General features: G+C 40.8%; 2 protein-coding genes across 9 annotated transcripts in view; one reads left to right on the top strand and one right to left on the bottom strand.

Annotated features, from left to right (window-relative positions):
• Nucleotides 1-10367, top strand: part of LOC137358561 (transmembrane protein 106C-like) — a 66145-nt gene extending 55778 nt beyond the window's left edge. Inside the window, exon 7 of the mRNA XM_068024549.1 lies at nucleotides 8744-10367. Within this exon, the coding sequence (XP_067880650.1) occupies nucleotides 8744-8759 (16 nt within the window). The 3' untranslated portion in view covers nucleotides 8760-10367. The remainder of the gene's footprint in view (nucleotides 1-8743) is intronic.
• Nucleotides 4326-14747, bottom strand: part of col2a1a (collagen, type II, alpha 1a) — a 105865-nt gene continuing 95443 nt past the window's right edge. For all 8 annotated transcript variants that reach the window (XM_068024541.1, XM_068024542.1, XM_068024544.1 and 5 more), the window contains 8 exons: nucleotides 14538-14591; nucleotides 13088-13195; nucleotides 9728-9781; nucleotides 8844-8951; nucleotides 8208-8496; nucleotides 7568-7755; nucleotides 5927-6169; nucleotides 4326-5353 (listed from right to left, as the gene is read on the bottom strand). In XM_068024541.1, coding sequence (XP_067880642.1) covers nucleotides 5207-5353; nucleotides 5927-6169; nucleotides 7568-7755; nucleotides 8208-8496; nucleotides 8844-8951; nucleotides 9728-9781; nucleotides 13088-13195; nucleotides 14538-14591 — 1191 coding nt within the window. In that variant the 3' untranslated portion in view covers nucleotides 4326-5206. The remainder of the gene's footprint in view (nucleotides 5354-5926; nucleotides 6170-7567; nucleotides 7756-8207; nucleotides 8497-8843; nucleotides 8952-9727; nucleotides 9782-13087; nucleotides 13196-14537; nucleotides 14592-14747) is intronic.

Genomic DNA, 14747 nt, shown 5'->3' with positions numbered 1-14747 from the left:
GTTTAATCTTAGACTAGATTTGAATTATAATTGTATTCAACCTTGCTTCAGTTGGCACTGATTTTTCAAGCTCCCACAACATGCTATTGTTTATGCTGATCTCTTGCTGCATATCTGAGGCTGGATTTTTGCCTGGTTGAATGGCCCGACTCAAGACCAACAATCAACATGTGTTTTCCATTTTGTCTGCAGGTCTTTTTATGTGAATAAATTGTAGCATGCTTTTGATTTGTGCTACTGTTTCTGCTGCTGTCTTTTAAAATTGAAACAATAGCCTCTTGCCCAACCAGCTTCAGTCTGGAAGGGTTGGATTTGAGTGAGTTCAGTACAAGCTGCTTATAATTAAGTGAAGGATTTGGCTTGGTGCTAAACTAATATCAAGGATATTATACTTAAATATGGTACCATTAACTCTTACACAGTGATTGCTCTGCAGTAATCTGCTCATTGAATGGAAAGTTGGAGGGTGGGGGTGTGCAATTCAGTGATTACCTGCTTCTGGAATGCGCCAGGAATGTAGAAGTGGAAAATTAGTTTCTAGTCTTAATCAAATCTGTTCCTTACACCATAGACCGAAAAGAGACTGAATTTTTTTTTAAGGGTTCTATCTTGCCACCTTCTTTGTTTGCTCTCTGCCCTCTGGCTGCTAATCATAGCAACTTGATTCCAGACATGACATTTTGAATTCAATGAATTACGCATTGACTAGGTGTCACTACAAAGGCCGCTCTTCAGAGTATTCAGCTATGGCTTAGTGGGTAGCATACTAATGTTTTTGAGGTGGAAGGTTGTGGGTTCAGCTCCCACGCCAGTGATTTGAGCATGTAATCTGAGGGAGTGCTGCAATCTTGAGGCCTGGTCTTCAGGATGAAGTATTAAACAGAAGCCTTGCCTGCCCCCTCAAGTGGCTGTAGATCCCATGGCACTATTTTGAAAAGCAGGGGAGTTCTCCCTGATGCGTATTTCTCAACAAACATCAAAAACACATGTTCTGATTATTACCTCAATGCTGTTGGGACCTTGCTTTGTGCAAATTGGCAGCTTGTGTTTCCTATATTGCAACAGTGACTACAATTTTAAAAAGTACTTTAATGTGCTGTGAAGCACTAAAAGCACATCCTGAGGTGGTGAAAGGTACTAATTTAGAGGCAAGTCGTTTTTTTTAATACAGCAATTGATTTGTATGGCATCTAAGTAAAATTGAAGTCGATGGAAATTGGGTGATAACTCTCCACTGGTTAGAGTCATACCTAGCACAAAAGAGGGTTGTGGTTGTCAGGAGTTGGGGATGTTCATTGTGCAATCCTCAATGTTCAGTTCCACTTGTAGCTGCTCAGATAATGTTGCATGCTGGAATGGACTACTTCAAGACCTGAACAACTTTTGGGCTTGGGCTGATGGGCAAGTAACATATGTCCCAGGCAATGACCATCTCCAAGAGAATGTAACCATCTCTCCTTGGCATTCAATGGCATTACCATTGTTAAATCCCCCACCATCAATATCCTGGGGGTTGCCATTGACTAGAAACTTAACTAGACTAGCTCCACAAATACTGTGGCTACAAGAGCAGGTCAGAGGCTGGGAATTCTGGGGCAAGTAACTAGTCTTCTGACTCCCCAAAGCCTTTCTGTCACCTACAAGTTGCAAGTCTGGAGTGTGATATGCCCTCTGTGTCCATGGATGAGTGCAACTCAAACATTCAAGAAGCTCTATGCCATCCAGGACAAAACAGCCCACGAGGAGTTGCCCTATCACCACCTTTAAACATTAGCTTCCTCTACCACTGGTGCACAGTGGCAGCGGTGTGTTCCATTTACAAGATCCGCTGCAGCAACTCGAGGCTCCTACAAGAACACTTTTTTATTTAAAAAGCTTAAGCTATCTGAGGCTATTCCCATTTGTATTTGTAAAGTGACATGGAACTGGATTTGCAGTGTGATGCTGCTCTTTTCAGTGACAACCATTCTACATGTGTGCTGTGCTGGAGTATGTTAACACTCAATGCAATAAAATTGTAGAAAAAGCCTTGACAGGTGACTAGTACAAAAGCAGTAGATTTGGAAAACGCACCTTATGCTGTTGGTATTTGAAACAGCTGCTTGTATAGGAAACTGCTCGGTAGCATTATACTGACACCTTTTTCCAAGTCTGTCACCACCTTCCATATTTACAGAGAGTCCCTGGGCATTGCAGAGAGTAATTCCCCTGTTCGGCTATCTCCTACCAGGCAAACGGCTCTTCCCTAGCGTGGGTGCCCTTGAGTCCCAATCCTTTGCCTCATTGCATGCATAATGGGCTCAAGGGAATCAGGCTGGCTGGAGCCCTCAATTACTGAAAAAGGAGGCTCTACACTCCTTTTTTTTTCCATTTATACCAAAAGGCATCTAAATTGGCCCTGCTTGTGATAAATATCTGGCAAAACACGCATGCATTACTCCCAATGGCAACAGCACAATCTGGAATTTTTACCTTTTTTAAAAATACTGGACAGACAGGAGTTTCCCAGGTTGAATAGTCACTGCCAGGCAGTGATTGTTTTTTTTTTTTGTATTCCTGCCTCCACCAGTTGTTTCTTTATTGATCCTGGTCTGACCTGATATTTCACTTTCAGCTCTCTAAGCACAGAAGCCATAGTCTGTAAGATTCTTTGAATGTCAAAAAACATTTGCATTTTAATCCTATCTTGTGGGATTTACTCTTGCACCTTGAAATATTATTGTTGAAATTAAGACCTACATTGTGTGAGCAAGCATGGCAACAAGGAACAGTGCTCACATACACTCAATGGCCAGCTTGATTATACTCCTCTGAGGTTATGGACTGATTAGATAATGGGAGTAGGGCTGCGTATACATTAATAACTTCAGGAAACAATCAAAAGCAGGGGTAGCAGTACCAATTGGCAATAAAATGCTGTATTATGTAGTGATCTCAAATAATTTTGAAATGGGGGTTTGGGTAAATCACTTAGATATGTCAGGAATGAGTAACAGTCATTTGGCATCTAACTGTATATTTTATTTACAGCTCACTTTGTAGGTGACTTACAGCCCTTTTATGGAAACATTAAGTTTCTTACTAAATACAGCTGACAACTGGTTATAATTGCTTCTCTGCAAAGTTTGTGTATAACCTATTTTGGAAGCTAATAATCCCAGAACATATTAATCTTTAGTATAATTTTTAATGCTTATGAATGTCATTACATCTCTATTACATTAACTGGCATTTTAAATAAATTATTTTGCTTCCCTACAATGCGCATTGTTCCCAGCTGGGTGTGAAATCAATGTTGCATCTGATCTCATCGGTTTCCCAACTGGCAGGTTAGGTTGCAGTTGCTCCCTTTGTTTCTATACTTAATTATAACCTGTTGAATTGTTTTTAGCATGGAGCTCTCCCAATACCCAATGGCTGACTAGACCTAGAATATACAGCTGGTCTCTGCTGAGTTAGCTGATACCAGCTGGTGTGGCAGTTGGAGTAGTATAATTTGTCAGTGGGGACAAAATCAGTCTGGATTCCTGCTCTGGCTTATTATTCAATATCCCCTGCAGCATTGGGTGAGGATAAGATCTACCGGCCGATGCTCACCTTTTTGATTGACACATGGAGAATGACCCCTTGGGCTTGGTGCGGAGAGGTGGACTGCTGACATCCAGTTAAAGTCAGGAAGGGAAGAAAAATGGGGAGAAAAAAATTGGTTGGAACGCAAGGGGTTATGTCACCCTTGAACTCTCCTGAATGCAGGGCACTGAATAACCTTTTGGATCAAAAAACAGCTGAAACCACATTGGGTATTTTTTTTTAATTAAGTTTTATTTGTGTCCTTTCATTTTTCTGTCATGAAATATCCCAGAATAGATAAACATTCAACAAAGATACATCAGAGGATGGATTTAATACAAATAAAAAAAATTCAAAACAAATGTGTTTTTTTTTAATAGAAAAGCTTTCTATCTTTATTGCTGCAGAGGAGGGGTAGTGGGTTGAGAAAAAAGTACACAGTGACAATCTTTTCACAAGGAACAAGTTCATTAGTGTTGTGATGGGAATGTTCTAGTCTACCATGCTTAAAACCAGTATTGCAAAATATTTAAAAACATTTGAACTATTTTACATATACAAAATAGTACATATCCTTGGTTTGTTTTGCCCCCCCCCCCTCAAAAAGCCTACCTCTTTTTTTCCCCCTCTAGTTACAAGAAAAAGGTTGCATGAAAGCAAGAGATGCATGGAATTAGGGAGAAAAATAGGTCATAGGAGAAAAAAAAAAAGGATTAATTTTATCCACATGCCTAACTTTGGAAAACATAGGGGAAAAAAAATTCTGTGAATGGTTTTCACCAGATTTGGTTGGAGATCAGACCACACATCATCCACTGAGAATTTTTTGCTGCAATACTGATTTTGTTCTTGATAAAAGTGACTGGATGTTAAGTTGGTGTTGCAATTCTGCAATACCCCAAATGGTAGCTTCAGAATAATTTTATTCAGCACCATCAAATCTTGACTGGATCCCTCTAGTTCACTAAACTGCCACAGAAGGAGAAACCAGAAGCCAAAAAAGGAGCACCTTTTTTGAATTTAAATTGGAAATGAGTGATCATCAGGACTTTTTTTTTCTAGCTTCTGTCCCTGCTACTGTGTGTTTAGTCCCTTTAAGATCATTAGTGTGAGGTAGCTTAAACTGGGGAAGTTCTAGATTTGTTGTTCCAAACTTCCTTCATCTTGATAGAAAAAGAGGGCAGGCAAAGTTAGATACTGGAGCAGTAAGAATCTCTCAAAGTCTGCAAAAAAAAAAATCCACAAAAAAAAAGCCCAGATCAACTTGTACTTTCCACATTTTTTTATATCAATTGTTCTCCGTGTTACAGACTGGTTTTACAACATAGCACCATTTTTTTATATTTTACACAGTCTCCTGCTAGTATCCTTTTTACAGACTGGTACGGCATCAATATTAGTAATACCTGCGCTGGTACAATCCAGGGGAGGGCCTTCAACAGATATCAGTAACACTTCCACCTGACCTGAAGATCTTACAGGAAAACAATAAATAAGTTAACCGTTTTCACAGTCTGTCCAGCTAGGCCATGAAGTCCAAAATGTAAGCGTGTGGATGAATGGAGTGATGGATTGAATCAGCCATTCAGTGCAGAAGTCCTAGAAGTGATTGGAAAGTACTGAGGTCCTTATTATTTTACAAGAAGCAGACTGCGCCAATGTCAACACCAAATTCCTGATCTGAACCACCAATATCCAAAGGTGCAACATCCACAATGGGCAAACGGGTTGTTTTCTGTGACCTGTATTCAATGACTGTCTTGCCCCACTTGCCAGTATGTTTCTGAAAAAGTACAATAAAGATATTTTCAGTTGTCAACTCACAATCCAGATTAAACTGATACTCTCCAGTAATGACAGTGTTAAATGCAACAACTTGAAGTTTTTGTTTTTCTTCAAACATTACTGAAAATCTTTTCCTCCACCTTATTCATTGTGGTTTTCCTGCCTCAGTGTTTCTCCAGCAGCCATAAAGGAGAGATTTTCAGAGTCTTGGTCACTTTTGCTTTGTATTAACTGACTGGTGTCCTTTGGGCAGGACACCCAATTAATTTCTTCCCACCCTCAATCCCTGGTGGTGTTCTCTGTTGTCACGAGGCAGCCCATCCTGCAACCTGTTTCAGGTGTCCCAAGTTTTCCCCAAGTTGGTCATTGTGTCCACAAGGTTGAATTCAGATCCTCAGAATGAGACTGCAGTATTCCACCATGAGAGCTAACTGACTTGTCAATTTACTTTATGTATGCTAGAAGTTGCACACCTCATATCCCAAAGGAAACAAACCTGTCTTTCCTGCACTGTACTTCTATTTAATATTGTCTTATTAACTTTAATTAGAAGTAAATTCCAAAAACATACCGTACAACCATCCTCCAAGACAGTGTATGTGAACCTGCTGTTTCCTTCAGCTCTGATTTCGATGTCGTTCGAGCCTTGCAATAGGAGGGCCTTCTTCAGGTTGCCAGTAGCTCTATCCATGTAGGCAATGCTATTCTTGCAGTGATAGGTGATGTTCTGGGAGGCCTCAGTGGACAGCAGGCGCAGGAAGGTCATCTGGATGGCAGCAGTGTTGGCTGTCAGACTACCATCACCGTAGCTGAACTGTAAGAGAAGGGAAAGAGTCAGACTCCTTAAAGTGTCTCACAAAAGCGCATAATATATAACAACAACTTCTCATTAGCCTGAACAATACAAACCAGGAAGGTTTCAGGTTAAATCTGCAGTCAGCCAGTGAGGTGCTAGGGGCACTGCAATTGACCTTAGCACTTCCTGCATTTAGAGATGGAGAAAATCAACTGGAGTTCTTGCTAACTAACAGGAGAGAATAAGGATTTGTGTGACTTTCAAGAACAAAATCTACTTCATGTAGTGTTTTGAAAATTGCATTGTGCATTTTGTTCGCTTGAGGCAACTATATACACACACACACACGCCAGCAGAGGGGCTGGAAAGTGCAAGGAAAAGGAATAAAGAAGAATCCATTGCGTTCAACAGCATGCAGTCTCATATCTCTTACTAAACTCAGCTGAACCTTCAGTGCCGAGAACACCACACTCCAGATAAACTTTTATTGCATTATGGAGAGATGTTCGAAAATCTAAAGCAGTGAATGGAGGAGGTAGATATTCTGAGAAATTTTGAACCAGAGCTGTTGACAGATCCCCATATAACTGCAAATGGAGTTCGGCAATGGAGGTAGAAGAGAAGAGCAACAGCCAGTTCTAACATTAAAGGATATCCTCAATTGGATACTGACTGGGGTTCAAGGTGTGGGGATCTGGCATTTCAGATAAATATGAATAAGATGGACTCTGAATAGACTTGCCACTGCCACTCGAGAAGGGTTCAAATCCCAGGGAAACAAGTTAAAATTTAGGAAATTGGAGTACTGAAGGAACTGCTTTACTCAAAGCGTAATCAAGTTGTAGAATACATTTCCAGGAAAGTACATAAAAGCAGACAGTGTCAATGGTCTCAAGAAACAAGAATGTGGGTTGCTTTTTCCACCTATTTTCCCGTCCTCCTGAAGGTTTAGTAGGCTCTTCGTTGGAATATGATTCCGTGGTCCATATCCAAGTTTAACTGGAGAGCAATCATAAACGAGGACCTTGGCCACTTCTCCCCTCCCTAACTTAAGAGTATAAAAACAACTGTAGTGCTCAGCTGAGATCAGCTAACTCAGCACAGACCTGGGGACTGAATCTGGTAGCTTTTTGATTGGTATTACTAAACTACTGAACCATCAGGTGAATTTAGCAAAGATTGACAAAGTAGGTAGATAGAGTTGAGATCAGCCAAATAGGGATGTATTTTGGTATGACTGGCCATTTTCTGTAAAATCTAATGTTATTCTATTATACAAATGCTGAAATAAGTCAACAGTTAGATAGCTTTTCTTTCAGCGCGAGGGTGAGTTACTCATTAACTCTATGGGTGACCCATATTCACCATGTTACTTTTTATTGTTAATTTCCGTGCAAGAATCATTCAGGCACTTACATGGAAACCACCGTTCATAGTCTCGCCAAACCATACATGTTTCTTGTCTTTGCCCTTTCTTGTCCACCAGTTCTTACGTGGAATACTTGTTGGGTTGGGATAGACACAGGTCTCACCAGTTTCCATGTTACAGAAGACCTTGATAGCATCGAGTGTGCAGCCCTGGTTAGGATCAATCCAGTAATCACCTGTGATAGAACAAATATATTAGCAAAATCACAGAGCAGACTAGCTGTGAAATTGTACAAAGAATGTCCCATTGAAACTCACTTATGGTAGACATTTCACACCATTCCATGCTGAATATTTCCATTCAGAAAATGTGGAATTCAGTTAAAATAGTGTGGAAAATTTTCATTGATTAAAGTGCCATCTGGAAAGAGACACTTTGAAACAAAGCTAAATGTTTTCAAATTGGTCCTATGAAATTGGTGTAGAAAGCATACACTGCGATGAGAAAAAAATCAGACATGTAAAATGCTGTGCTGCCATTGGTTCCATCAAGCTGGGTGTGAAGATGGAGTTGAGATGAAACACAGAATTCTAAATATGACGGCCACTAAATTTACCCTCCCTTTACCATGAATGTTATGTTTTAGGCCAATCTGTTGGTGTCATTTTGATCCTTATGTCTGCCTACCGCTCTTCCAGTCTGAGTGGCAAAGTTTCAGGTCTCGGCAGGTACGGGCTGGGTTCTTCTTGCTTCCTTCTGGGCTGCGGATATTTTCGATCTGGTTGTTGAGGGATTTCAGAGTGGCATCAACCTCGGCATCATGTTGACGAAGGAATGGAGCAGCCTGGTCAGCCCTGAAGTATCGGAGTGGATCGGGAGCTTTCTCAGGTTGTGACAGACCAGCGAAGGCAGACATATCGATGCCAGGGCCTGGGGGACCAGGAGGACCAGGAGGACCAGCGTTACCAGGAGGACCCTGTTGGGAAATATCCATAGTAACGTTAAAACTTCTCACACAGTAAACGCAGGGAGGTGAGGAGATCCACAGTTATGGGAAAGAATAAGCTACAGCAAGAGACAGTGGGATGAGTCTTGATTTCAACAGTGAGGAAGTAAGGAGCAGAAAGTGTTTACTCATATAGGATTCTATTTGCTGTTTTGCTATTATTTTAATTGACTTTTTTCAGAGATAGAGCTTGCTGATTATCTGTTATTTACACCAGGTATAAAGCTTGCTAGGCGTAATGATGTTACAGTGACGACAATCAAGGACATCAAATGTGCTGTAAACAGAGAATGGATAGCAGATGACATGATACTCACAGATGGGCCAGTTTCACCAGAACGACCACGTGGGCCTGGTGGACCAATGGGACCAGTCAGACCATTAGCACCATCTTTACCAGATGGCCCAACAGGACCGGGAGGACCCTGGAATGGAGAGTAACAAATGCAGTTAGAAACCAGTTGTTGTGAACAGTGATGTTTTAATCCTTTGTGAACCAAAAGCAACATAATTGTTAGATTTTAAATAATATAATGCAGATTAACCATTTAAAATACTTCTTAAAAGGGGTGAAGACCTAGACAATGAACGTTGCTTTCTAGATTTTATTTATATTTGTTCTCAGGATGTGAGTGACATTGGCAAGGCTGAATATATTGCCCATCCCTTGTTGCCATAATGGGGGGGGTTTATAATTGAGTAGCTTGCTGGTCCACTTCAGAGAACATGCAGAGTAGTGTGGGACTGGAGCCACATGTAGACCAGGTCAGATAGGGCTGGTATGATCACTTCCCTGAAGGATCCAGTGAGGTTTTTACAGTAGTAATTCTTCCCGATACCAAGGCACAAATGACCAGATTTATTGAACTGAATTTCAGAACTTCTCTTCGTGGGATTTGAACGCACGACCTCCGAGTTGCTATTCCAGGGCCACAACACTAGGCAGCCATGCACACTAAATAGTACAAATTCAGTATAACCTCATCTTTTAATCTGAAATGAGTTGCATGTTTTGGAGAAGCTTAGAAGATTTGTAATGGTGGTATTTGGAGGGCATCATCGTTAAACAGATGTCTGAGTATTGATGATGTCATACTGTGCATCTTTACCAGTCTCTATCCAGAATTCCTGTATTGGAGATGTATTTTCTCACATGTTTTCCCTAAAGAAAACCTAGTGTAAAACTGAAGGCAATACTTACTCTAGGACCAGCAGGACCAGCAGCACCAACAGCACCTTGATCACCAGCAGGACCCTGGGAAAGAAAGAAAACAGGAATTTTATATATTCAGACTAAATATGCAACAATGGAATGAGCTATATAAAATGCTGAATACTAGATCCACAGCAACCCATTCATTGACATGTGACCACAGCCCCAAAGTTCCTACTTTTAGGGCCGCAAACGCATGTAATCTAGGTGGGCAGGAACAGAATTTGGGCCATGACCAGGTTATGCCAGGTCTCCACCCCGTTTCTCTGTTGAAATTTACACTGGGAGTAAGGATAGGCCAAGACACGAATAGGGTCAAGAGGCAATTCAATGGGTCAAATTTTGCAGTGCCCGTAATGTGCTCAGCATTCAACCCTACTGAATGTCGGAGAGGTCCTGAAACCTCCGGAGTGCACACGCACTATATTGCACTAATCCAAAAGTTGCGATGGGCTTTTCCCAAGGGTTCACTACTTCAAATGCCAAGTATGGAACCAGTGCAAATTTGGGCTAATTGCCCACTAATTACAAATTAATTCTATTTTCAAATTTTACTACTTAGTGTGGAGACCCATACCATTTTAAAAGTTAAAATGGATTTTTTTTTGTTGCATGAAACCTTTTAAAAGTCTGATAAATCTTGTTGAAAAGTAAAATCTATGACTTTTCAGCATGATTGATCAAACTTCTTAAATCATTTTAAGAAGTGATATTTATCTGGTCAAAATTATTGTACTTTTTAAAACTATGTTTGAATGTTAAATTTTGTAAAATCAATTATGTCTACTAAAAATATGATTTTCCATTGCCTTTTTACTGCAGCATCCCTTTTCAGTTTTTGTGGTGCAGTGACTGTAAGCCACGCCCTCAACTGCCTGCCATTTTCGCCCGGGCTAGACTGCGCTCCTCGACCTCACTGCAGCCAATGCTGAGAGGGATTCCTCCCTCAAGGCAGCTGGATTTCTCGCCATGGGGATCGTGGTAGGTTCGTGCAGAGATTTAATTGATACCAGCGGTGAGGAGGGATTGAAGGATATAGTGAGAAGATGGGTAGGTGGGGGGTTGATCTATTGAAAACGAGGTGGGCTTAACCTTGAAGGACTTTTCCTGTTCCTAAAAGTCTTGGGCTGTTTTACAATGAGAGACAAAATTATATAATAAAATGGAAATAAATTCTGAGAATTCAAATAATTTTACCTCCAAAAATAGAAGTTGTTTTCTAACTTGGACAAAACCCATTGGTTTTACAACCCTCAATGAGAGAAGCCACAAATATTGAGGGATGTATTATCATCAACCTCTGCTTTCATGGGTGTGTTTACACTGAGGAATGTTTAAATGCCTTGGAACATTTTATTACATTAAAGACACTATATAAATACAAGCTGTTTTTGTTTGGCTCCAGTGTATATTTGGTGGGTGCTGGGTGACCAGCTTTTCCTTTGGAATCACTAATAGACCATTCACTCAGCAGAATATCAGTGTATCTTTCAATTAACTAGAAAAGACCAGCTGATCCTAGTTGGAACAGCCTTCCAATGGAGTTGAGTGTACAATCGTTAACACAGTGCTCTGGGCCCCGAGTACATCCCTAGACTTGACCAATAGAACTTCTCTTACTTAATAAAATTAAGCTGGGCAATTTTGACGTTGTGCTTGTTGGGACGACAAGATAGTGGATCATTTGGCACAAATTGCCAAACTCATTCAGAAGAGGTACAAAAATAGTTGATGTAGATTTTTTTTATTGTTTCATGGGATGTGGGCGTCGCTAGCAAGGCCAGCATTTGTTGCCCATCCCGAATTGCTCATGACAACTGATGAATTGCAAGGCCATTTCAGAGGGCAGTTAAGAGTCAACCACATTTGAGTCAGAAATGTGCAATAGTCTCATGGTGAGGAAGGTGGCCCTCTCTGAGGTTGCTGGCATAGTGTAAAGCAGAGGTAGTCTTACTCCATATCTGATTAATGCTATATCTGACCTTGATGCTTAATATTGACACTAGGTACAAGAGTAGAGAAGTGTTTCACTGCCCAGCACCTTGAGAACCATTTGCAAAAATCTACAAATTCTGAAAACTTTGTAAACTGATTTTTAAAAAAATCTTATGATCGATCACAGGAAAATCAATTTCTCTCTCTAAATACTAACCCTTTCATTTGCATATCCACCCACAAGTGATGGTAATAAGATGTCAATACATAACATTTGCAAATGGCAATATGGCTCCCTCATCCAGCCTTGTTCAAAATATTTCCTTTGCACTGGTCAGTAGACGACCACTACCTTCAACCTGGTACATAGAAACTAATCCTTTGATCCTTAAAACTTTAAACAAGACAAGTGCCCACCCACAGAGTAAGAGGATGGGTACAGATAGAGCTCTGTGAAACAGTGCAGGTTCTTTTCAGTAGGATGGAATCTATCACTAAACTGCACTAAACATATCCATGTTTAAACAAATGCACAGAGATATTTGACCACGAGGGGTACATTACAGCCAAAGTCAATCCTGTCTGTAAGGATGATGTTCATATGTGCACTTCCTAGTAGAGGATCACTGAATAGTGATCAGGAATGGGAACTTTGGATAATTTTACCCCTCGCTTGCCTGAGGGTGCTGAGGCCAATTGTTGTGCCCCTGTTGCCACCACTGCTGGATAATCAAACTCAACACAGACTGGGAATTAAGCCTGGTTCCTTCTGATCTGTGTGACTCTATTATACACTGGCTTCACCAACTGAGTATCAGGAGTGCATCAATTCCTTGTATTAGTCCTGATATAAGAAATTGATGTTCCCCTAGCTAAGTTGATGTCACTCTTAGTGCTGAGTCAGAAGTTTGTGGCTTCAAGTCCCACTTCAGGACTGAAGCATGTAATCTAGGGTGACGTTTTATTGCAGTACTGAGGGAGTGCTGCATTACCAGAGATGGATGAAACATTAAATCAAGGCCCTGTCTGCTTGTTCAGGTGGATGTTAAATATCCTGTGGCACTATTGGAAGATGTGCAATGGAATTCTCCTGGTGTTCTAACTTAATAAAAATCACCGAAAATAGATTTTATAGTTAATCTTTCATTTATGGGATCTTGCTGAGTGCAATTTGGTTGCTTCATTTGACTGAATTACAACAGCAACTACACTCCAAAATAATTCATTCAACGTGAAGTGCTTTGTAGTGTCCTAAGCACACGATGAGATGCAATATGAATGCAAATTCTTGCATCTTTACAAATAAGATTGGTTAGATAGCATACAGGAGTCAATAAAAAGTGAAAATAATCAGTTCCACTAGGTTTACAATGCAATGTCCTGAATTGTGTTGTCTGTGTTAAAAATACTCACAGGAGGACCAGGTAGACCCTGCAGACCAGTAAAGCCTCTGTGACCTTTCTGTCCTCTTTCACCTGTCTCACCAGCTTCACCCTTGTCACCACGAGGACCTTGAGGACCCTGAAGAGGAGATTTATGCAAGAGGTTAAAGCAGGCTTGAAAAGTCTCATTGATTTAGAATGACACTCTCATTTTGGAGTAAAAATGTATCCGTTTTTACAAAAGTAAATGCTACCACATGATCTTGGAATGACAATATCAGTGTGTGAATTTTCCATGGCTAGTTGAAATTCAATTGGGCATTAAAATAAAAAAATTGTATTGCAGTATCATTTAAAGGCCTATGTGTTTCAATGGGCTTGTGATCAGACATTCTGATCATAATCCTGATACTGACAGTTCTGTTTAAAGATAAGTGAAGGGTTTGTATCATTGTAGGCCTGGGGCCTTCCTTTGGTTTGTCAGGAGTGAATGCATTGCATCTTCGCAAAATGTCTTTCTCTACATTCTCTGAGACAGTTTATATGCCATTACTGAAACAGGAAGCTGTGAAATGAGACATTGGGCAGGATTTTACCATGGGCTTCGGGACCCTGATGTCTGGGTGAAATGGGGGTCCTGGGCCCGCATCTGCCGACAGCAGGACTGGCTCAGCAATTTTGCTGGAGGCACCCTCCTAAATGGCCGCCTCCAAGCTCGTCATCCAATTAAGGACTGCGGGCAGGCTCCCGATTCTGCCACCATATTATGTCTTGTGGTTCCCAGAATAATCACACTTTTTAATACAGACACTGGAGCCTGCATCTCTTATATTTTACACATCTCTGCACGTGTGGCAGAAAGATACAATGTGTGTTTGGTACACAGTCTGTAGTGCAGTAGTGGTTGATGTGGCGCTATGGATACACATGTATACATACACGTGAACAATATAGATACTAAATCGCTTTGGGATAATATAACAGGCCTAAACAGAGGGCCAACAGCTTTGGAGCCTTGGTAGCGCCACCAGGGGAGGTGGGCACTCCTGATGCAGCTTGGGGATTGAGTGGGAACAGCAGTAAGTAAAACAAAAATCAGAGGGGCTAAGCAGACAGCCCCCTCTTTGGGGCATGAAGCCTCCACAGCCAACGGCCGCCTCCATGAGGCTGGTGGCCTCCCCACATGGCGGGACACCTCTCCGCCACCAGCAAAATACTGGCAGACCTGAAGAATCAACCTAAATAGGGTCCTTAAATATTTAAATTGGCTGCCCACCTCCATTTGTAATCCTGCCCATTATTTCTGCAGTGTGTAACATTACCTCAGCTACATGCATGAGGCAACTCGACGCAATAAAATGCTTCTTTCTATTAAAAGTTAACCTAAACCTTTAACCCAACTTTTCCTCTCGTTTATCCTAATTAATTGAAAAAAAAACCACGATAATTTTTCAAAATAATAAATTATAAAGATTACTTACAGGCATACCACGGGCACCAGCAGGACCAGAAGGACCCATTGGTCCTTGAGCACCCTATATCAAAGGAAAGTAACTTTATTAATTCAGCAATAAAATACAAACCGAATGAATGGTCTATACAAAGATTACTCATGACAAAAGTTACTTAGGGATAGGCCCTTCAGTAAAAATGTAAAAAACTGAATGTAAGGAATTTAACAATTGAATATA

Source organism: Heterodontus francisci, chromosome X, assembly GCF_036365525.1.
Source record: "Heterodontus francisci isolate sHetFra1 chromosome X, sHetFra1.hap1, whole genome shotgun sequence".
In the NCBI taxonomy this organism is placed as follows: Eukaryota; Metazoa; Chordata; class Chondrichthyes; order Heterodontiformes; family Heterodontidae; genus Heterodontus; species Heterodontus francisci.
This window is presented reverse-complemented; position numbering and strand designations above follow the sequence as displayed.